Source organism: Phlebotomus papatasi, chromosome 3 (genome assembly GCF_024763615.1).
Source record: "Phlebotomus papatasi isolate M1 chromosome 3, Ppap_2.1, whole genome shotgun sequence".
Lineage (NCBI taxonomy): Eukaryota > Metazoa > Arthropoda > Insecta > Diptera > Psychodidae > Phlebotomus > Phlebotomus papatasi.
Genome location: NC_077224.1, coordinates 47,299,014 through 47,323,926, shown reverse-complemented (window position 1 = coordinate 47,323,926; position 24,913 = coordinate 47,299,014). Strand labels below are relative to the sequence as shown.

Below are 24,913 nucleotides of genomic sequence, written 5' to 3'. Positions count from 1 at the left end.
AGAGTTAAAGCATGCAGCATCTGCGAAACATGCAACATGTAAGAAACATGCAGCATATGAAATGTGCAGCATGCATGAAACACGACATGCAGCATATATGAAACACGATCGTATGCACTATGCTGCATATATGAAACATGGCATGTAGCGTGCATGAATCATGCGGCATGCTTGAAACATGAAATGTTGCACTTCTGTTTCAATTCCTTTTTAAAAAATTTCTTACAAAATTTAAATAGATCAAATTGAAATTGGGATTTTTCTCCTATGTTTAAGTGGAACTGAGCCATATCATAATGTAATTTAGCTTCTCAATCTGTTTCTGCACTTAAATTATATCACGATAAGGCTCAATTTTATTTAAAAATTGGTGAAAAATCCCAATTTCAAAGGTGTCCTTAAGAATTTATTTATTATGTACTTACCAAATTGTGCAAATAACTAATCACTAGAGAAAACCCAGCCTTACAGATTGCAATTCAAAATTCATTAAAAGACTTTTCGTGTTAATTTTTATGTATTATTTATTATTCTTGTTTTCTTCAGTTTTTAAATCTTTTATATATTTGCATTATATTTTATTTTATATGTACAAAATATACAGAAGGTACAATATTTCAATATTATTTTATTATAATGATCACAATTAACTTTTCATTTTTCTCTTTTTTTTTTACTTTTACATAATAATATTTTTTTTTTAATCTTCTACGAGGCTTTTTTGCATTACTTCATTTCCTCAAAAAACTTCTATCGTTTCAAACATTTCTCTTGTCAATTCTTCAGTGGAATAAAAAATTCTTTGTTCAAAGAAAGGTGATTTTTTGTTTTTTTTGTCATCAATAAAAACATACATTACGCCAAAAAAGTGACACGAAAATGGTAGAAAATGAATTTTTTCTATTTTTTATTTATGGATTATAATTCTTTTTTTTAAATTTGAAGTACTTCCGGGCTGCAACGAAAGACTTTCATCTATTTTTTTTCTCACTATGTTATTTCTCATGATTTTGTTTTTTTTTTATTAATAGCTTTGTGTTGTCCGTCTTTCTAATTTTTTTTTTCAATTACATAATGTTCCATTATTATAATATTTTCTTGCAATATATTATAGGGTTTTTTCTTGTTTTTTTTACGTTAATTCGCTATCTAACTTGTTGTTGTTTTTTTCTCCTTTTTTTTAAATTTAATTTAAACTTCTTTGCTTTTTTTTACTTTTTACCTCTCAATAGTTTTTTTTCATGTTATATTGTTTATTTATTAATAGTTTTTTTTACTCGTAAATTTTTCTTTCGTCTCCATTTTTCTTTTTTTTTCTTTTAATAATATTTGTTTCTCTTTCACTTAATGCAAATATTTATATTGTAAATATTATAACTTACAGCAGTTTATTCACTTTTTTTCTTTTAAACTTACTCTTCTTTCACTAATTTATATTTTTTGCAATTTTTTTTTCTTCTCTTTTTTCTGTACAAGAAGTTTTACAGTAACATAAAAACAATTTTCTTTCCAATAAGTTTTTAGTCAAATTTATTTTTTCATCATTCTCACTTTTTTTTCTAAAATTCTAACGTTTTTTCTCACTTGGTTTTTTTTACTTTTATTTATTTATTTATTTATTATTTTTTTTGCAACTAGTAAAAACTTTCTTTTCAACGAGAATGATTTTTTTTCTTTCATTCTTCTGTTTTTTATTTCTTTTTCACAAAATTTTCTACAAATTCTAGTTATTTTTATTTCATGCTTTCTAATTTCAATTTATTTCTTTTTATTTCTTCCTTTCGTCAGTGAGAATTAAGTAGTCAAATAGAAAAAAAAACCGTGTGAAAATTTCTTTTTACATTTTCCGAATGAATTTTTAAGATTCAGGAAAAATATCCAGAATTTTTCGAAAAAAAGGAAAATCCTTCTTCAGAGACAGAAAAAAGATATTTTTTCTTGTTTTTTTTTTGCAAATGCAAAAAATAATCAGGAAATAAAAGTCATCTTCTTAGAAAATATATAGTTTTAGATTTAATAAAAAAAGGGCTTTTTCTACAAACTAAATGGGATTAAATTAATGTCATTAATCCTACATCATTAGAAAATAAAAAGAAAAATATTTACAAAGGGGTAGTTTTTTTTATACAACGGGCGTTTTAGGTGTTTTTTTTTTACTCTTGTTTTTTTCTAAATTTACAAAACTTACATTTTTTTATATATTCTTAAATTCTTTTTACATGCGCCATCTGTGTGTGAGTGTGTGAGTTTTTAAAATTTCAAAAAGAGAACTTTCTTCTTTTCTCACGATTTTTAAAGATTTCTTTTATTTATTTCAATTTCTCAGTATGATTTTTTATGCTGCAGTGACAAATGAATTTTCTTGTGATTTCTATGTTTTTTTTTCTCCAGATTAGTGTTTTTCTTTCTTTTTTTCTCAGCTTCTATGTTGAAGAAATAGCAATAAATCTATTTGGTGGTATGAGTTCTTTAAAAAGACATTCTGCTTTCATTTTCTAAACATAAAGTATTCCTACGTTTTATTTTTTATCTATCTTTTTTTTTATTAGGTTTTTTTTCCTCAGGAGCGACTGCAAAATGATTTTGTGTTTTTTTTATAAAGGGCGATTAGTTTATGAAGAAAAGAACTATGTTTTTTTTTATTTCAAAGAAATTCATCAGCTGTAAATAATTCTACATTTTTGCTTACTTTTTTCTGTTTTTTTTTTTTTCTTTAATATTTTTTGTTGACTTTCTCTACACGAAGTGACATTACGCTTAAAAAACATGGATGAATTACTTGTGTTTTGTTTTTTTTTTTTCCTTAATAAGAATGAGATCAAATATCGTAGTTTATTTGTGTTACCTTTCATTATCCATCTTTCTCTTCAATCTTTCTATTTTTTTCTTGTATTGTTCGTCATAGTCCGGGGGAGGTATTTTCTCTCTTTTTCTCGAGAGATTCGTCTTGATACTTTTGTTGTTGTTGTTGTCTTAGACAGTGGCAATGACAATGAGCAAATGTGCAATGTCTGCCACTCGATGAAGCAGATCGGGAGCAATTCTGGCCAGATTCTCATTGGCAAAGTCACAAGAGGGAAAGATGTGCACCACATAGGCGGCCTGTTGACTTCCCGGAGCAGCAATATTCACTATTCCGGCCGCCTGCTTCTGCTGCAGGTACGTGATAAAGCCCGACTGCAGATTGGTGGATTGCTGCAGTACGTCCATATGATCACGACCACACGGCAATGCCAGAAGCATACAGTGCTCATTGTCCGTCTACGATAAAACAGAAAAGCAGATACTTAGCAAAAAAATGAAAAGGCAACAAATAGCTGGCACAACATTCAATGAAGAAACTAGATCTTCCCGGAAGGGCATTTTTAACCCTTTAATTCACTAAGAGAAATCCGAAAAAGTTAAAATAACATTCCGGAAATGTTAATTTTACCCTGCAGATCCGAAATCGGTGTAAATATTACCCGTTTTAGGTGTATTAGGGGTTAAATGTACCCTTTTCCATGATAATTTTACCCTTGAAAAGGTGTAAAATTAACATTAAAAAAGTTGATATATTTTTATACCCAAAAAGTGTTAAAATTATGAAGAAAAAATTTTAATCGCACCCTCTTTTTTTCTCAGTGTTCGAGCACTTTCACTGAGAGAAATCCGAAAAAGTTAAAATAACATTCCGGAAATGTTAATTTTACCCTGCATTATTTATCCGAAATCGGTGTAAATATTACCCTTTTTAGGTGTATTAGGGGTTAAAGTTACACTTTTCCATGTTAATTTTACCCTTAAAAAAGTGTAAAATTAACATTAAAAAATGTTGATATATTTTTACATCTAAAACGTGTTAAATTTACGAGGAAAAAAAGTTAATCGCAAAAAGTTTAACGCCAGAAAAATTCCTGGTGACCTAAAGGGGATTCGAACCCGGGACACTTGCATCACAAAGCGAGTACTCAACCACTTGACCCATTGAGTGCTTAATTTTAATCTTGAAAATTCTATAAGCGGCAATTAAGGGGTCTTAAAAAAATCATTTGAATTGATAGATTTTCGCTTATTTATTGATATAAACTAATACTTGGCCCACCAAAACATGTTTAAATATGCATAAATGTGGTTGCTCAAATTAATTTCAACTCAGCAAATTAAAATGTTAAAATTGCTCAATTATTCCAATTTTATTGGACTTAGGCGATATAGGCACCCTCATTTTCGTTGTTTCTTTCTGCAAATGAGGTCCAACTATGTGAAGTAGTTCCTCAAATACTTCATTAGCCATACGAAGAAAATTGTTGTGTCCAAAAAATCACCAGTTGCAATATCATCATACATTTTTTTCAATGAATTCGTGGGCAGATCTCTCTTGGATCCATTTTCTGGCCCACAATCTCTTCCTTTTACCTTGAGACACATCGTCTCTTCAAAATGAAACTGTTCTAACTGCATTTTCTTTTTATCTGCAATCGTAGCAAACGACGCTTCATGATGTGTCATTAGCAACAAATGCTGATAGAAAGTAAATGCATTTAGGACAGTTTCATTTTGAGGAGACGACATTTTTATTGAACATGTATCCTACATAAAGAAGGAAAATTTCTTCCTCATCAATGGACTCACTCATTTTTTTTAATAATGTAACAAAATCACAAATGACTAAATAAAACAGCTTGAAATTTGCGCGGATTTTTTGAATTTAGCAAATTTCTCGCAAAAATGTGTCCTGGCTATGAAAAATTTCAAGTGGTTCTCGCAATTTTAATGCTCAATTTGCTGAGTTCAATTTAAAATTAAATTGTGAAAAATCCTAGTGTGATAGCACCATTACAATTTGAGTACATTTGAAATTGGGTACTTCTACATTGAAAAGGAACTGAGGCTTATCATAATGCAAATTAAATTAGTTTAAGAAATTGGCTTGTCGAGATAAATTGTATCATGGTACAGTCCAATTCAATTCAAAAGGTATTGATAAGTCTAGATCAACTTATTATATGTGAGATCCTTAATGTGAGCACACTCGGTTGGAACTAAAGATGAGAGATACCTATTATACAGCAATTTGGAATCAAATTTTTGAAAAATTGCAAATTTTTTTGTAAATGAACTGATAGAAAGATGGTAGTGAAATATAGACCAGAATCTCCTCTACAATTTTGCCCCAAAACTTGATCTTATCAGTTTTGGAACACTTTTTTGGCATTGTATAAATAAACAGTAAAAAGTTAAAATTGAGAAGTAACAAAAAAATTGAAACAGTGATATTGTTGTCCAAATTTTGGCAAAGGGAAAATAAAGGGCTTGTCATTCTTGTAAATATTTAAGTTCTATTTTATACTGTCCATAATTAGATATTAATTAGGCACACCTTTTAGATCAGGAATATTTCAAATAATCAAAACTCACTTTCTTTTTTATCTTAAACAGTTTGCATATTTACCTGCCTATTCTATTGGACTCTTCTTCTTGTTTTATATGCCATAACAAATTCAATTTAGTTTATTGCAATTTCATGTGCCAAATATTGGAATAGACTATGCAAATCGTTTTAAGGGATCTTGAATTTTGATTCCAAGAAAATTTCTTGATTTAAAAGGTAGGTGTGCTAGAAATATTATTAATTCAAAATAAAACAAAGAAAATCAATTCGATGAGCATCCAGCACTTTTTAGATGAATAAGATTTCATGAAATCAAAATTTTCATTCTTTTGTTTCTCAATTCTAAATTTAATTTGTTGTGATGCTCATGAGAAGAAGAGTGCTATAAACGATTGAAGAGCGATTCAAATTTTGATTTCAAATTTGGTCAATAATAAGATTGATTATGGCCCGTAATGGCTCTGGCACACCTTTTAGACCAAGACAATTTCATGAAGTCGAAATTCGGATCCTTTTTTTCTTACACGCTTTGCATATGTCTATCTCATTCTTTCGCACTCTTCTGATTCTTTTAAACATCGCAACAAATTCAATTTAGCTCAATCGAATTTGGAGTGCAAAAATGTGCGATATACATATGCAAAGCGTATAAGAAAGAAAAGGGATATGAATTTTGATTTCATGAAATTTTCCCGATCTAAAAGGTGTGGCGTAGCCATAAAAACGCAAAGTTTTTTGTTCTAATCAAAATTAATTTTGATTAGAAGAAAAAAGTCACTTTTGGTCGGTTATGGCTTCGGCGCACCTTTAAGATTAGGAAAATTTTATAAAGTCGAAATTCTCATCCCTTTCTTTCACACCAAATTAAAATTAATTCAGTCCAATTTTGAATCTGAAGGAATGGGATAGATGCGAACTTTGATTTCATGGGAATTTTACCGATCTAAAAGTTGTGCTAAAAGGGCGATTAAGTGGATCTCAGAGTGAACCGTGAGCGGCGATCAGCAAAATTGTGCCGATCTGGAGCTAAAAATCGACATTTCGGCATAATTTGGCCAGAAATCGACAGATCGGCATATTAATCAGCAAAAATCGGTATATCGGCTCAATCTTGGAGAAAAATTGGCAGCTTTATATATTAGTTCGCTTTTATAAAGTAGGGGAGACTGGGGCAAAAAGTCACAAAACGGATATTTTATTTTTTTACAAGCTACCCTAGTACCCTAGACATTTCAATTAGTGCAATTTTATAGGAAATTTACTGCTCTATAACTTTGTGAAAGTCATTTTCCTCTATTTTGTAAGGAAATACACTTATCGAGCTGTTTTCTAAAAGGTAATTTTGTGACCATTCTCCAAAAATGCTGGGGCAAATAGTACCAGGTATGGGATATTATCACAATTTGATTTGCTTTATTACAGGCTTCCGTAAATTTGAAAAAATACCTAGAGGACATATTTTCATAAGAAATTTATTCCTCTAGGGGGAACTGGGGCAGTAGTAATTTGGGGTAGTTGTAAACACTGTGATTTTTTTCATTAATTTTAAGACTCCAGAGGATAAAACCCATAAGCATTCATAGATACCATGGGGATGTATGTCCACAGATAAATTGGTCAATAAAATCCTAATATACTTTAAAAATAAAAATCATTTTCCTGAAAATGTTGATATTTCGATTATTTTGATCATTTGGATTTCCACCTGGAAATTAAAAATTGTGTAAAATAATCGAAATGTAGCAATACCAGTTCTTTCCTACATCTTTTAGGATTATATTAATGCATTTACTAGAGAAATTGAGATTCTCATTATTTCAAAAGAATTAATAATTGGTCAGAAAACAGCATTTGGGGTAGATGTAATCAGGCAATTTCAATTTCACAAAATGAGTAAGTAAAAGAGCGGGAAATTGACCTTCATGCGAAATATCTATAATTCATAGATTACGAAAAAAATTGGTGGCACTGTGTTCAATAAAAAGTCACATGATGTCAAAATATGGGGAAAATCCATTGAAAAATGTCTTTGATATGCATGCTTTTAGTTTTTTTGCTATTTTAATTATTCTTTGTAAAAAGTGTCGTGATTTTTTGAAAAATATACAGTCTTTATATATCTCTTAAGTAATTAAAATAATCAAAAGTGGTGCAAAGTTAATTTCAAGGATGGGAAAAAAGGTGTTTACTTCCTCCCCAGAAAGTGGTTACTTCTACCTCAGGTATTTTGTGAAAAGAGAAAAATGCACAGGGACACAAATTTTATTTTTATGGAAAACTCAATTGTTTTCCAGCATCCGGATTACCCTCGACGATTGCCTATACCCAAGGGTAAAACATGAGCTAAGAAATATTTTCCAAAAAATCACGGTGTCCTTGGAAAATCACCTCAAATTCGCATGTATCGAAAATGATTACATGTGCCCCAGTCTCCCCTACACCTTTTTAAAACACAGTTTTCTCCATCTAACCGAGAAGTGGGCTTTTCAAGCTATTTTAGAAAAAACACACAAGAGACTGCTTCGAGACATGGAAATGATGTTTCTTCTCGCCGTGAGACATCAGAAATTGCTTCGCTTTTTTGTTACTTTTTGCTCCATACCTTTTGTTACTTTTTACCCCAAGTGGTCATTTTTAATAAAAAGATTTCTGGAGAAAAAAATCTTTGAAAAATTCTAAAATAGATAGTGATTTCTCGTATTCAAAGAATCCAAATTATTTATGAAATATTTGCCAGTACATCAATTTTGGAAAATAAGTAGGTCAAAATTGATATCTGCTGTAAGGAAAACATTTCAAAAATAGAGTTAAAAATTTCAATTTTTTTTTTTTTTTTGAAATCCTTGTTCGAATTCTAAGAAACTTACGACATTAAAGAAGGTCTATGGAAGCCATCTATGGAAAAAAAAAATTAAGACGCTATCTCTTTTATCTTGGAAAATATTGAATTTTCAATTTGTGACTTTTTGCCCCAGTTTCCTCTATCCCAGTGTTCCTCTCGTTCGTTTAAACTCGTGTAACATCTTAAATTTCCTACAGACAGGTGGTAAATTTTAATATACAGTACTGGAAACACTAATATTTCTGTGGAAATTTTGCCGAATTAGTAGATCGTCACGAGATCGGCACAAATTGTGTAAATCTGCACAAATTGTGCAAATCGGCACAATTTTTACAAAAGATCGGCAGATCGGCAGTCGAATAAACCGTGAGTAAACTTTGTGAGCGTTACAGTTATCTATCCCTTGGATAAGTCACTTTGCCAGAAAATTTCATAAAATTCTTGTCATGAAACATTTCGTTTAAAATATCGCTCCTTGGAAATTACAAGGGGCCAACTCAATTTGAGCCATTTTTCAGGAGACAGTATGAAAGATTCAACTTTGTATAAATAATTATCTCAATTCAGTATGTTAATAAAAATAATTTAATTCTTTTCTATCTGTATGAGCATTATTATAAACATCGAAATATAGGGGAAAGTACTCTCCCTTCGAACGTTCATGCCTTCGAATAATGTTAATTTTCTTTAAGTTTTCTTAAGAGCCTTAAACATTTCTATTAAATATTAGTTAGCTTATTATTAATTATTGATAATTATGTGACAATTATGTGGAAATCTCTTAGGAAAAGTAAGAGAAATTCACATTATTCGAAGGCATGAACGTTCGAAGGGAGAGTACCTTCCCCTACATATTTTTACCTTTCAAAGTATGTTTTTTTATGAGTTAGCTCTTTGTCATTCTAAATGATGCGCAAATTTTCATGAAATTAGAATGATATGGGATCAACTTGCTTGAGTTAGTCCCTTGTTTCACAATAATTTGAACGATAAATCTATTTTATGCCCCTTGACTTCAAACAAAACCGCGCAAGCAATCATCAAGAGTAAAATTTTGAAAAACTTTTCTAATAACGAAATTTATTGACTCATATCATCTGAAATTTTATTAAATTCTCTGTCTGAGTGCATTAAAACCTTAAAATCGCCAAAAAGTGAATTGGCCCCTTGTAATTTCCAAGGAGCGATATATTAATAAAACAATTTTTTTTAAGGGAAAAGTAAAAATAAACTGAAGCCATAACTTACAAGGGCTTCAGACTAAAAGTATTACCACGATTCCTATAGTTCCTAATTTCTAAAGAGCAAATAAAACCTTTGATTTTTTAGGGTTTGATGAAATGTTTCCCCTTGTTTTGTGATACTTTTCCCAATCTAAATTTCATCAAGAATCTGGATTGTTATGTTAATTATGCAATTAAGCCATGTGTCTTAATTTCAAGTGGGAAAATCAAAATACTCAGAAAAATATTTTGAAAAAACCAAGGTTTTTCGTGTTGAACAATTTTCCAAAGTCTCGAAAAGAGCAAGAATCAGAGAAAGAATTGCATAAAAATTGCCAAAATTTTATGAACTCACCTGCATCTTTCGCGCCACACCCTCCAACTGTGTCTGTTCCAGACGCATCCGCTGAGCAATCCTGAGCGGTGGCGTTGATCCGTCACTGTTGCACGGCAACGAATCACCAGCCACTTGGGGATTGCCAAAGACAAAGTGCATCTGTACAGCAGCCTGATCATTCTTCAGTGCCAGAAGTCCCTGCCACATCACCGGATACCGCTGCAGCAGCATCATGAGGGAGTCCGCCTGCGGGGGCACTTGACTGGCATGGGGTGGCGTAGCCACTTGCAAATTGCGTCCTGTTGGCGCCGGCATCGCTGGCACTAGTGTCCCATGGCTGGGCATATTGGCATGGCCTGCAGAGGAGACACGGAAACGGTCAGCTCTTCCCTTCTGAGATCCCTTCATCCTACTAGCATCCACATGACACTCACTTGGAATGGAAGCACGTGTTTCGCGCTCCTTCTCGCGCTCTCGCTGCTCGCGTTCGCGTTCAAGTGTCTTGGGATGTTGGGAGTACATGTGAGAGAGATTTGTGGGTGTTGTAGGCACACTTGGGGCCCCATAATTTGTCGGTGGATGACTCATTGGGGCCACAACACTGTGCGACGACGGCCGATGAGCCGGCGGTGGTTCAGCCGGAAGCGGACGTGCCGCTGCGGATTCATAGTAACTCCTAGCTCCGGCATCTGGATAGTGAGGATGGGGAATTCGTGTACCCGGAACGTACACTTGAGCCACTTGGGGTGAGTCTAGAGGGAAATTTTTTTCAATCAAATTCAAATCCAGCAATTTATCTCCCAAAGCAGGAAAATTTTCAGCATGAATTTCTGGGAGTATGCTCCAAGATGGCTGTTTTTTTTTAACCCTTTAAGGACAATTGGAACACCGGTATCCCATAAAGAAAACAATTTTTCCTGACTACCTAAAGATATTTTTTCCTTATGTTTGTACGTAATTGCAAAGTAGAAGGTTGAAGGAATCTAGGATATTTTTTTGCTATTTGCTATACAGTAAATTTTTAAGCCCAAAAATGACAAATTTTTAAATTCTCATAATGATAATTAATTTTAATTATTTTTTATATTTCCAATTTTTTGAAGCAAAACCGTCTTGGAAAAGAAACTACAGTACTCAAACATAATATTTTTCACTAGAGTGAAAATTATCAGTCATTGGTATTGTCAAAAACAAACTTAAATTTTAGGCTATTTTTGTCCCTATTGCTCATAGAGGTAAAAAATACACCGAATCAGATTCTCTTGGATTTTCTAAGACTAGATATAAGACCTTTTACTGATTTTGTCTATCGGTTTCATTTTTATTTCTGATTTTCGGTCCTCGAAAACTGTCTCGTCGTTAAAGGGTTAAAAGAGAAATAAAACAAATATTTGCAAGGACTTACCAGTTGCACGATCCTGAGGACTCTGTAGGCTATGCGGAACAGCTGTGGTAGCTCGTGGACCACTTGCAGGACGCCTCAATTCTAACGGAGGACTCGCCACGGAGGTATCGTCCAGCTCTGATATTTCACTCTTCTGATCAGCTGATCCCGGAAGCATTGGTGATCTAAATCCACAAAGAAATTACAAGAAATTTCTTTATTGCCTGAAGGCAAATTTATAGTTGAAAAAATCTTATTTAGAACTTTGTTTTCTATTTTTTTAAGCAATTTTTAAAATTATTTTAAGTTATATTCTTTATTTCGAAAATAACTCCAACGATTTCTTATGCCCAACGCACAATCACTTTTATTTTGTAAACATGTTTTTGACATTTCAGTGAGAGTGAGTGAGATCTAGATCTAGTCATTCCGCTCACTCTCATAGGAAACTTTGTAAACATTTACAAACAAAAGTTATTGTGCTTTGGGCATTAGATTTTCGATATTATGCTTTGGATCAGTACCGGCCTAAATCCTGAAAGCCAAAAACCTGAAGGGCCAAAATTTCGATAACCAAAATTCCGAATGATCAAAATCTTGAAAGGGACAAAATTCGGAAATTCGGGATTTCGACTCAATCGGGATTTGAGCATTTAAGGAATTCTGATAGGGAACCGTTAAAGGTATAGTCGAGGCGGACATTCCGTTTATAGTTTCCTCAGACCAGAAAAATTGCCATTTTGGATACTTCAAGGCCAAGTCAAGGTCAATGTCAAATCAAGATTAAGGTTAAATCATTTTCGAAGACTTATTTCTCCACCGATTTGGTCAAAATTGAATTTATTTAAAAGATCTTTACATTTCTTCAGTTGGATCACCAACTCTGCTAACTGCATTTGCTTTGTGTTTGCATTCGTTGCAAACGTCAGGCAACGATGTGTCGCTTACGGGAAGGATCACATTGACAGTAAAATCAGTAAAATGCTCGCCGTATTTCGTTAATTTACGCATTTTCATTGCAATTCTTATGCAAATTCTCGATTCTCGATTACACTGTGAGTAGTCTCACAAAGAAATATTAAGAAAAAAACACAAAAAGAAAGAAAAATTGCTAAAATTTTAAAAATAAGTAGAAAATTAAGTGCAGTGACCATTTGTGTTCAAGATGAACATGCACGTTCATACAAATTATTTTCAAATTAGAATTTTTTAATCTTTGAGGGATAATAATGGGTTTTAATTCATATCGAACTACTTTTGAATAGTTAAATCGCCAGGATATTCATCATAAGTCCTCACATCCTAAAAAGGATACGAATTATTCAACACAAAAGTTGGAAAGTTTTGGCTTTACCAAGACTTTACAAGGGTTTTCGTTACCCCTACTTTTTAAGTCAATGACTTATCCTTAAAGGATTTAAGGACTACTACACTATTTTTAGATACTCTTACTACTAGGAATGTCTTGTCATTTCAATTAGAGACGAATAGTTTAACTAATATACGGATTTTAGTTTTGGTTAAATCGAGTCATTTCACGAAGTATACAAAACAAGCCTCACTTTAACGGCAAATATTGAAGAAACTAGGATGCTAAACGATCCTAAATTTTTACCATCCTATTTTCTATATCCTTAACTCTATCTGGTATCAATTTGCTACCATTCTAACAAGTAGTTTCTATGATATTAGAGATTGAAAATTGTCAAATTCTTATTGAAAGTAGGTCATTATGCTTAGTGCTAATGACACCCGTTCATTCACTTCTTGATCAGCATTTTTTCGTCAGCAAAATAAAGAATGTGCAATTTTGCAATGACGCATTATGGGTTCACGAAGTTCACCTTAGTAATTAAGTGGGGTAAAAATGATTTTGTATAAATAGGGTTAATTTTTGTTAAATAAATCAGATTGCGATAGAGATTCCTGAGTTTCACTTCTAGCAGCACGAGAGTGCTTGTTCCAGAGAAATCGCATCTCCCTTTTGGCCCAAGACCAGCGGCATCCTATTGCCTAAGGATTACCAGCGGCCAATTGGCTCCCTACTGCCAGGAAACAGCGGCTTCTCTTCAAGAAGCCTTAAGACCTAGGGCAGGCTTTGAGAATATTTCTGGAGGAATTTTTCCCTAGAGGCATTCATTTGCCGGACTGCAAGGTTGGAAATTTATTTCTAACCTTGGTTAAACTCTCTCGAGGCACCCCCGGGGGTAGCCTACACAAGGGGGCATTACTGCCTTAAGCCCGGTGGCTCGAAAGAGCCGTTACTAGAGGCCGTGAAAACAGCCGAGAGTCAGTCCAAATAGTGGAAGAATCCCCCAGGAAGTTCTCACCAGAGCAAGGGAATAATCTGACGGGATTCGGATTGTTCTCTTCCTCTAGCTTCGGCTTTTCAGCTGTTTGGAGCCGAAACAATTTGAAAAAGCAAGAAAACACTAAAAATTTGACCACTGAGGAAGGCTTGGAGTCCGAGCCGAAAGCTTTGGGAAGAATTAGAGAATTTTCTTCGCTTCTTCTTACCCGATGCTCACCAGTTTCCACACCTATGACATATGGAGAGTTCGCCGAAAGTTTCAAGTAACTACTACTAACCGTCTGACTTCTAGGTCTGGTAATATACTGTTACGATTTTATAGATATTGGGCACCAGATGGGGATCTTAGACGAATAAAAAAAGGTTGTGGCTCCCAGCACAGAAACAAAGTCCCATCAGGAGGGAAAGCGACGACGGTGTGAAAAGTGAAGGAGTGATAAAAAACGATTCTCATTAGGAAGTTGGGTTCTGTCTGTCGAGTAAAACGGTTGTCGAGCGCAAGACGATTTTATAGATATTGGGCACCAGATGGGGATCTTAGACGAATAAAAAAAGGTTGTGGCTCCCAGCACAGAAACAAAGTCCCATCAGGAGGGAAAGCGACGACGGTGTGAAAAGTGAAGGAGTGATAAAAAACGATTCTCATTAGGAAGTTGGGTTCTGTCTGTCGAGTAAAACGGTTGTCGAGCGCAAGACATTGCGGTCTTATCGCCTGAGCAGTCACAGTAGCAGATTGATTTTCGAGAAGTTTTCTAGAGATTTTTCTTGTAAGTGGACTGTGGGTCATTCTCTGCGAATTTGCCCCGAACATCCGTGGGCAGATCCCCAGGAATCCACTCCGGTATCCATAAACGACGTACAGGGAATTCGCCCTGGTAACTGAAAATTGATTCAGGAATCTTGAGGGTATAGCTATGCAAGCCATTATTGTGTTATTCAGAAGGAAAAAGTGAGTCCAATCGCCACAATTTGTTTTTATGGTTTCCAAGAAGATGGTGAGGTTTACGAGGATTGAGATGTAAGAGAAGCTCGATCAATAAGATCTACTTTGACTTATTCAGACGGACGGACAAACTACGCGACACAATTTCTCAGAAACCGTCTGAAACACGATGATAAGCGTTTCGCGCTGTGTCTGCATTCGTTGTAAACTACGCACCGATGCGTTGCGTTTGCAACGAAGGTAGACACAAATAAAAGGTACCTAGCACAGTTGGTGATCCAATCGACAATGTGTTGAAAAAAAAAATGGTTCCTCGGAGGGTGGAAGGTGGAACTTTAAGGGGATGAAAAAATCAAGGGACTATATATCGTCGGTTGCCTCAGCAACTGTGCTAACTGCATTTGCTTTGTGTCAGCATTCGTTGTAAGCAACGCATCGCTGCGCGGCGTTTGCAATGAATGCAGACACAAAGCAAATGCAGTTAGCACAGTTGCTGAGGCAACCGACGATATACTGCTCCCTCTGTAACGTAGAAGCAGTAAAAAGTGCAGTAGAATGAAATAAAAAGTACTGCATCTTGTGTCAAATGCAAGCCTCTGGATACGGTTCCGATCCTAATAATCCACCTTGCCATTTCTAACTTTTGGACATTAAACTAATTTATAAGTGCCTTATTTATGGTAAAACAAGGGGTGAATAAGTGGATCTCAGACTGAATTGTGAGCAGCAATCGACAAAATTGTACCGATCTGAAGCTAAAGATCGGCATTGGGACTATTTTGCAAGAGATCAACAGATCGGCATGCGATCGTCAGATTGACACGAGATCGACAGACCGGCTCTCGAGTGAACCGTGAGCAGCGATCAGCAAAATTGTGCTGATCTGTAACTGAAGATCGACAGATCGGTACAATTCGGCCAGAGATCAGCCGATCGGCATGCAATCGGCAGATTGACACGAGATCGACAGATCGGCCCTCGCGGGAATCGTGAGCGGCACAGTTATCAATCCCTTGGATAAAATCAATTCTACTTCGCTCCTTCTCTTTCGATGAGCAACTACTTATAAAAAGGACTAAAAGTAGTTGATCGTCTTCAGAAAACGACCTTGTAGAATTATGATTAAATTTCACAGGTAAGTTCGTTTAATCTTTAAATTTACCTTGGCATATGGTATGGAATCCTTGCACCATGATTGAGAGCTTCTTGTGCTCGAATGTACTGATGGTGATACATCATGATGTGATGATCCCTTGGTACTCCACGCAGCGGAACAGGTGGATAGGGTCCATCTCCCTGCAATGACACAAAATCCTCCGGTAAAAAAAGAAGACACTTTGAAATACAACAAAATGTCAATCAACCCAAAGAAATTTGCTCTCAAAATGTGACATTTACCGGAGTTATCGGAGATGCCTGCTGATGAGCAGGTGGAGGACTCTGTGATCGTGTAATCCCATAGCCAATTTCATTGTGCTACAGATTATTTCAAACATTTTTGGGAAAATAAAAAAAAAACACAAGAGCAGCGTCCAAAGAGTATCAAAGACATTAAATTCCGAAATTTGACTTCTGAAAGGAAAGTAATGGAAAATCACATTACTTACCAGACTGGCTTCGAATGCAGGAACTGGCAGACCAGCTTGCAAAATATGACCACGGGCCTGACCTTGTGGACTGATAGGGGGAACAGTAACACGGGAACTGCTAGCACCTGGAAATTTTCAATAGAACATGAGAATAATTCAGGGATTTATCGAGAGATCTTGGCCGAGGAATTCCAAGAGAAAATTTTCTCTTACCTGTCACAATGGGTTGTTGACTGGTAAGATGTGGCTGTTTGGGCGGAGGACTAGCCACGGCCCCTGTGAGTATTTGCGGTGACTGATGCAGTCCCATAACACCTTTGTTCTGCGGTGGCATTCCCGGTGGGAGGATCTGAGTCGAAGCTGTCTGGATGTGTTTGGTAGCCTGATGTGCAACACTTGGCGTCACATTGGTCAACATATGCTGCTGCTGTTGCTGCTGTTGTTGTTGCTGCGGCGGCTGTGGCTGTGCTGACTGTCCCAGATGCAGTGGCTGTTGCTGTGGTGGTTGTGGTGCCTGTTGTTGCTTGACCACCAAATGATGCTTCTGCGACGTCAGCACATGATGCTGCTGCTGCTGCTGCTTCGCCAGCTGCTGATGATGGTGCTGTATTTGCTGTTGCACCTGCATATGCTGTTGTTGCTGCTTCGTCAAGTTTGCCACTGAGGGCGACTGGATCTGTGGCGGTGGCGGCGAAGCCTGAATCATCTTTCCACTCTGCAGCACTGTGGCGTATCCAATCGGTGGCGGTTGTGGTATCATCTTGCCACCATGGATAACCATTTGTTGTGGCACATGTTGCTGCTGTGGCGATTGAGGTGGCCCTTGGGATTTCTGACTCAAATGAATGGGTTGCGGTTGGGCCTGAGACGGTGACGGTTGAGCCTGTTGCTGTGTAATTGTAATTTGTTGCTTCATCTGCTGCGGTGGTTGATGTTGTACAACACGCGGCGACAGCGTCGCTGCAGATGCAGCAGAGCTCACCGGGGGCACATTTATGATGAGATTGTGCGGCATTGCCGGATGTTGCTGCTGACCAGACTGAGCTTGAGGCTTTGGCGGTGGTCCAAGGATCTTTCCCTGTTGATTCTGCATCACCACACTGGCCTGATGCTGCTGCTGGACTGTTGATTGTGGCTGAACTGGTGGAGGATTTTGAGCTAACTGTGGAGCCTTTATTTGCACCTGTTGCTGATGCTGCTGCTGCTGCTGTTGTTGTTGTTGTTGCTGTTGCTGACTCATAGAAGTAGGAGGCATATGATACTGCTGTGTCGACGCCTGAGGCGGCTGCACACTCGGATGTGGCTTTGACATTGTCTGTATCACAATTGGCTTTATACTAGCCTGAGAGTTCAGCACATGCTGCTTCAGCGAATGCGATCTCATTTGTTGTTGCTGCTGTTGTTGTTGCTGCTGCTGCAACTGTTGCTGTTGTTGTTGTTGCACCATTTGAGGCGCAGAACTTGTGATAATCGTAGTCGCCGATGAAGCAGGATGCATGGAAATCGGCGTCGAAACGGAAAGTGGTAGTGGAATTGAGACATTAGTCACCGTTGTTGATCCTATTGGTTTCCCGATCATGGTACTGGTAGGGAAACCCTGCGATACCACGGAAACCGTTGCTACATTCTGACTAGGCTGTGGCATGGAATGTTGAGGAGGCGGAACTGGCATTTGCTGAGGCTGAGGCTGAATCTGAGGTTGAGCCTGTTGCTGAGGAGGCGGAATATGCTGTTGCTGTTGTTGTGGTTCCGAATGAGGCGTTTGTTTCACAACACTCGGAACTTCAGGCTGCTTCATCTGCTGTTGCTGAGGCATTCCCTTAGCCAACTGTTGCTTAGCCAATAAGTGTGCCGCCTGACTAGCATTCCTAGGTACTGGAATGTACTGACCCTCCTTACTATGACGCATCACCATGAGTTCTCCAGTTACAGGATCAATCAACGTCGTTGAAGCGTCATTGGGTAGATTACCAGGAATTGGTTGTGGTACCATTTCCGGTTTTATTGGCTGTTCATGTGGTACAGCAACTGGCTCAGTCTTCTCAGCTGCCAGATTCTCAGGCTGAGGACCATCCACTTTCTTAATTTCCATTTGTGGAGGTTTCTCTTCAGGTGCCGCCTGCTCAGTCTCAATCTTCCGTTCCTCATTGCTGTCAGTCGATGTCTCCGAGAGTTTTCTATCTTTATTCTTGGTTGTCCTATTGGCTCTCGGGGATTTCCTAACATCAACATTTGGCAATTTATCCTGTCCAATTGCCTTGACAGCTACAACTGGTGCTGGAGATTGATTCATTGTACTTCTGGTAGTTCTTCGTGGTGGTGTCATACTACCAGCCTTCGGGGAATTTGTCACATTCTTCACAACATCCTCAATCACATCATCAACTGTACTTCTTGTGCCATCTCTTTCCTGAAGTCGTCGAGATTTGCGTGTATTTGCAGCTGGAGATGTGAATTCATCATTAGAAGATACCCCTGAAGTTGGAACTTGACTTGGACTCGTATTTGATGGTTCAGAAACAGGAGGAGGCTGTTGCTGAACGGGTTGTGTTTGAACTATTGCTGGATTTGAGGAGACACTTGTGGGTGTTTGAACTGGCGGAGCCGGACTCTTGATGGTCAATATGAGCCTTGGACGACTATCTTCACCTGAAGCAGCCTTTGCTGCTCCCGGATTAACTTCCTCGCCCGAATCTTCATGGAATTCATAGACATCTGATTCAGAATTCTGATTTCGTGTCTTTCTGTCAGAGGCAGATGTTGAAGGAATTGTTGTTGGCGATACACTAGCCACAGTTCCTCTTGTTACTCTTCCACCCTTTCGACGATTGGCTGCCTTTCCACCACGTCTTGTCTGTACTCCGCCAGTTTGAGTGTCTGCTGCTGAAAGTACTTCTGGTGACTCAATGTTGTTGTTGTTGTTTGGTGGAGGAGCCTTCAAATTCTCCACAGTTTCGGGTTCAGTCTTTCTACCTCGACCCCTTCCACGTTTCTTTCCACCATCCTTTGCATCTGGATTGTCACAGACACCTTCATCAAATTCCTCTTCAGCTTCAACATTTTCCGACGGCACTTCCGGTTGAGGCTTTGTTTCGGCATTTTCAGCCACTTTTGGTGTTTCTTTGTGTTTCTCAGTCTCCAATTTGGCACTTTCTGGAGCATTTTGTTGATTCTCTTCTGTCCACTCTGTTGTTTTTGTGGTAACTTCTGAACCCTCCTCCGAAGTATCTTCTCCAGAGCATAGGGCATCAACCTTTTTAATTACCGATTCAATATTCACCTCTTTGGCTGACCAATAGTCACTGTCTTCCTTGGAATCTTGTTCCATATGCTCATCTGTAGCATTGGACAATTTAATGACATTCTCCTCAGTCAAAAGAGATGACGATCCATCGGGACCAGTTGATGTGCCAGATTTTATGACAGTTGGATTATCATCCTTGACAGCAGATTTATCCTCTTCCGGCACTTCAACCGGAACATTTGATTGCTCTTTTGGAAATTCCTTCTTTTCCACTTCCACTTTTTGCGGTTGTGGTGCTGCAGTAGGTGTGATTGTTGCTGTTGGAATTACCTGGAGACTTGTTTTGGTTGTCGTCTCCAGAGGTTTCTGTGCCATTGGCAATGTTTGCTTCACAACAGAAGGATACATCATTGCTTGTTGTGGCTGTGGATGCGATTGTGGTGGAATCTTTGTTGGTTGACTTTGATGCATGACAATATTTGACTGTTGATGCCGCATAATCTCGCCTGATTTGCTAACTCCCTGGATTATTGACTGCTGCTGCAGATGCTTCTGTTGATTAACCATTTGTTGATGAATCTGTTGCTGCACCAAATGTTGTTGCTGTTGTTGTTGCTTCGGAAACATTTGCTTATGCTGCAACATTTGATGTTGCTGCATTTGTTGCATCTGTTGCATCTGCTTTTGTTGCTGCAGAACTTGATGATTCGGATAGTTTTGTTGTGGCAATTGCAGAATCACACCTTTGGGCAATTTGTTGTCGAGCATCTCAGGCGGTTGTTGGCCAGTTGGTTGACCTTGGGGCTTTGGAAGTTGCGTCATTATCTGCCCAGTCTGTTGAGTAACAATCTTCGGAGTGACTTGAATGGCCGATGGAGCTGCTGTAGTCTGCACCACTCTCACCACGGTCTGCGGAGGCATCTCCTTGGAATGTGGCTGAGTAGCCGGTGGTTGTTGTGGTTTCTGCTGACTCGGCGGCTGCATCGGAGATTGTGGCATTGGTTTCGAGATGGGCGTTAGTATTGGGGCAACGGGAACACGATTCATCATGAGATTGTTGTTCATGGGATGTTGACCAGAAGGTGACAGCATTTGTCGCTGTTGTTGCATCATATGCTGTATTTGTTGTTGCTGTTGTTGTTGATGGTGTGTGGAAATTGCAGCAGGACTCAGTTGCTGAGGTGATTGCCTCGGCGACGGAGGTTCTTGGCTTCGAATCATTCCCGTTGGACTCAACTGGGATGCACTCTTGCCAAATGCCTGTTGCTGGGCAGTTTGTACTTGTTGTTGTTGTTGCTGTTGTCGTGGCGATGCCAAACGAGGATCTCCAGCATTTCTGGGTGACATCATCACTCCAATCTGCTGATAGACGTACTGAGGCGGTTGTTCGGGAATATTTATAGTTGGCGGCTGCATTAGATACGGACCCGGCGGTCTCGGTGGTTGTTGCATCTTCTGCGGTTGTGGCTGTTGCGGAAGGAAATGCTGTGGCTGCGACTGTGGAACAGGAGGATGACTTGGTCTCATGGCATTTTGATAGATCAACTGAGGTCTTGGAGTTGTACTCATGATATTACTGGCACGAGTATGTGGTGGATTTGATGTAACCACAATTGTTCCTGAAGACGCCGGAATTACCTTTACAGCAGGATTCTCCACGATACTCGCCTGAACGGGCTGAGGAGCTGGGGTTTCTACCAGCTTCGTGGGAATGGACACCTGTACAGGAATTTGCACAACTTTGGAAATCGCAACTTCAGGCTGCGACACTGGTTGACTAACTGTCTTTGTGATGACAGAAGTTCCCGTAACTGGAGGAGTAGTGACTTTCGGAGCAACTGGAGGGGTGGATTCTTTGGGAGATGCTTGAACTTGTGCCTTTTCACTTGATGCCTCCTTCCGGATTGCCGTCAAATCGACATCTGGCGTCTTCGGAGGTTGATCAAAGCGCAAGGCATTCCCAGCAGAATCCTCCTCTTGCTCTTCGGTATCCGTGTCAATTTGCAAATCATGCTCCGATTGAGGAGTATCAGGCTTCAAATCCAACTCTTCTGTATTCAAACTCTGTACAGCTTTACGCATCTCTTCAGCATCTTCCTCCGGAATAATAGTATCCGGTGCCAGAGCTGACGGACTCTCCTCAATTGGCGTAGGAGTTGTATAGCAATCCGTATAGTCGGGTACACTTGAAGAGCCAAAACTCTCACCAAGTAGAGCAGCAACGGCATCCTCAGTTTCTTCCTGCGAAATGATAACCCGAGATGTTTTATCATCTGCTTTGTCTCCTTCGGAACTCTTCGACGACAGATCACTCTCAGCCAAATCTGTCTTATCATCAATTTCCGCAGGAATTTCAGGTTGATTTGTCGTGAATTCCGTACTGATTGACTTGACAGCTGACTCATGAATTGTCTCATCAACTTCACCACCAAATCCTGGAATGAATTTTTCAGGTTTTCTCTTGCTCTCCACATTGGCTTTTGGCGTCACCGGTTTCAGCACAGCATTCCCCGGAGACCGACTCTCCCGATTTACAGACACAGAGAGATTGGCATTTTTCGATGGAGGTGGAGGACTCTCTTCCAGCAAACATGGCAAACTTGGCGATTGCTTACTCAGCTTTTGTTGCTCATCCACCAATTTGTCCACATTGCTTCCTTTGGAGTCCATAGATGAAGAAGAATTCTTCGATTGATGATGTTCCCTCCTTTGATGCTTCTCTTCCTTCGACCGTTTCTTTTTCTTCTTCTTCTCCTTAGATCGATGTTGCTCCCCAGAAGTTTCTTTCTCCTTGTCCTTAGACATAACATTCTCAATGCTATCATCGCCATCGGTAAAGCGGAAAACATCCATAACATCCCCAACACTGCCTCTAGGTTCCTGCTTCACAGCATTTGGCAACTCATCGATCTTTGTGTCCATATCCTTGAGCAATTGAGCCTCGAGAGCCCGCCCAGCTTCATCCAAATCCACACTATTCTCATCCTCTTTGGCCACTGCTGCTGCCCGGGATTTCTCTCGTTCGCGACGCTTCTTCTCTTTTCGTTTACGAGATTCATCCTTATGGCGCTCTCGTTCGGACTGCATTGGCAAAACTGTCGAAGCTGACTTAAAGTCATCCCCAGAGATCCCTTTGGTGGGATACACCAGTGGATTTTCCACTTTAATGTCTTCTGTCTTAATGCTCTCCGATTGGGCATCAAAAATACTGGCCATTGAGGTAGAAAGGGATGAAGAGACAGGTTCAGTTTTAACCATGTCCGGAAATGAGTGGATTGTATCATCATCGGATAGTGGTCCAAAGATATCTTCCATTTTCTCACCTAAATGGAAAATGAGAGATTTCATAAACTAAATGCAATCCTGGCTCAGAATTTGATATTTTATTATCATTATCGTGTGGTTGGGGTACCCATCGGGCGCGTCCCAGGTGGCGGATAGGGAACGGCTGTAGTTGGTTTTAGAACTGGCTAGAGTTTGTTTGGAAATAGCTACAGTGTCTACGAGAAGTGAATACTAAACCACGGACTACCTCAAAATCCGTGTCTCCGGGGTAAGACCCTAGATACACTTACGACTTAAGCTGAGAATTACATTTCCATCAGTTTTTGACTAATCCGTCTCTCGGCTTAAATCTAGAAACGGCTTAGTGGGGAACTGTTGGGAATTTAGTCAAATCATTATTTTGATTATAATTACGTTAAGTCGTTTCTCGGCTTAAGTCGTAAGGGTGTCTAGGCCATAAGGAGGCCTGTGACTTCAACGACGGATTGCACAACAAACGATCTACGCGAGACAATGGACAAGTGTCGAAAAGTTATCATTCGCCCCAGGTTTGACAAGCCTACTACGACGACAACGGCACTTCAAAATGGCTACATGGAAAAGGCCCGGGAGTATGTAATTCCATTTTATGCTTGTTTCGATTTGGAAAAAGCACATGATCGAGTACCGAGAGAACAATTTTGGGATGTACTACACGAGTTACACGAATACGGACTGGATGAGGAGTTGTTAGGACCCATTCAGTCATCGTACAGAGACTGTAGTAGTTGTGTTCGTGTAAACGGATCCAAGTCGGAAGATTTTCGGGTGGGTGTTGGATCGCGCCAGGGGTGTGTTCTATCATCATTATTGTTCAAACTATGGACAAGGTTATGGTACGTAGTCGGGGGCGAAATGCGATTCGCATTGGGGATTGCAGGGTGAAACATCTCCTCTTTGCAGATGATTTGATTCTTTTTGGATCTTCCAAAGAAGAGTTTTAGTGCGCACTTGACCGAACGAAGGTGAACGTGGCTAAGTCGGAGGTAATGGTAATCTCCAGGCAGCCTGTACAATGCAGTCTACATGTTAGTAGAGTCGCATTGAAACAGGTGGAGCAGTTTAAGTATCTCGGGGTGTTATTTACGACTGATGGTAGCATGGAGGCAGAACTCTCGTCGCGAATCGGTCAAGCTTCTGCAGTTATGAGGGAGCTTGGCGGAAGCGTGGTGAGGAAGGCCCAACTTAGCCGTTCGCCTAAATTATCGGTTTTCAAAACTGTGTTCATCCATTCATGAGATTTAGATAATGACCGAAAAGTATAAGATCGTTAGTACAAGCTTCCGAGATGAGGTATCTCCAGGCGATTAAGGGAATCACTCGCCGAGATCGAGTGAGGAACGTAGCCGTTCGTATGGAACTAAGAGTCGAAGACTTGCTTCTACGAGTTGAGATATTACAACTTAGGTGATAAGGAAAGGAAATGTTCAGCGCATGAATAGAAAAGACTCCCCAGAAATGCTATGCAAGCCATTGTGCGGAGACTTCGACCTCAAGGCAAACCTAGAACAAGGTGGCTGAATCAAATTCAGAATCTTGCCTTGGAGCGCCTTGGGATCAAACCCGAACATCTTCCTGAAGTGGCGGAGGATCGACAAGCGTAGGATATTAACCTTGATGTCATGGGCCCGCGATTATCGAAATCCTGACTTCGGCGCTAAACCCAAAGTAATTATTCTGGAGTACGCTTTGTAGGGTCTTTTAAACATGTGATACTATTATCAGTTTACAATCGATTCGAACAGATTTATTTGTGCTCATTTGCGAGCAAAGGGCACTCAATGTGCCAAGTGGTAGAGCACTCGCTCTATGATGCAAGTGTCTCGGGTTCGAATCCCCTTTGTGTCACCAGGAATTTTTCTGGCTTTAAAGGTGTTCGGATTGCATCCAGTGAGCTTCACTGCACTTGATTCCACGGGCATGAGACTGACAACCTCATCCCGTACAAGAAAAAAATAATAATGCATGTCTAGAAATCCCCTTGGGGGAAGGCGTAGTTCCTTAATGGAATGTGCCAGCATTATTTTGACCGGAGGAAGTTAGTAAAGAGCTCCGGTCCCTTACAACGACGTTGCAGCCATCTAAGTAAGTTTTCAAGGGACAGTGACAGCTAGACCGAGGTGTTACTAAAGAAGTGCGTAGGTTTCATAAAGGATCAGATGCATCAAGTGTTCTGCGATCAAGTGTTCTGCAGATGCATCAAGTGTAATGCGACCAGTTTTAGTGTAAATTTTTCCCTGTTTTCGTACACATTTCACGAGATATCTCCAAAACTACTTAGGCTGCCAATTTGGGGTTTTCGGTTGCCTATTCTATATTAAATTGGCTTTTATTTTGTATTT

The 24,913-nt window shown here is 38.8% G+C and overlaps 1 protein-coding gene across 5 annotated transcripts in view; it reads right to left on the bottom strand.

Annotated features, from left to right (window-relative positions):
- Positions 1–1,154: 1,154 nt before the first annotated feature.
- The window catches only part of LOC129808021 (protein split ends), a 168,491-nt gene continuing 144,732 nt past the window's right edge, over positions 1,155–24,913 (bottom strand). For 2 of the 5 annotated variants that reach the window (XM_055857669.1, XM_055857670.1), the window contains exons 7-13: positions 16,217–22,570; positions 16,022–16,128; positions 15,813–15,890; positions 15,577–15,710; positions 11,182–11,345; positions 9,795–10,528; positions 1,155–3,261 (exon numbers count right to left, since the gene is read on the bottom strand). In XM_055857669.1, the coding sequence (XP_055713644.1) occupies positions 2,974–3,261; positions 9,795–10,528; positions 11,182–11,345; positions 15,577–15,710; positions 15,813–15,890; positions 16,022–16,128; positions 16,217–22,570 (7,859 nt within the window). In that variant the 3' untranslated portion in view covers positions 1,155–2,973. The remainder of the gene's footprint in view (positions 3,262–9,794; positions 10,529–11,181; positions 11,346–15,576; positions 15,711–15,812; positions 15,891–16,021; positions 16,129–16,216; positions 22,571–24,913) is intronic. The other 3 variants (XM_055857672.1, XM_055857673.1, XM_055857671.1) reach the window with 3 other exon arrangements.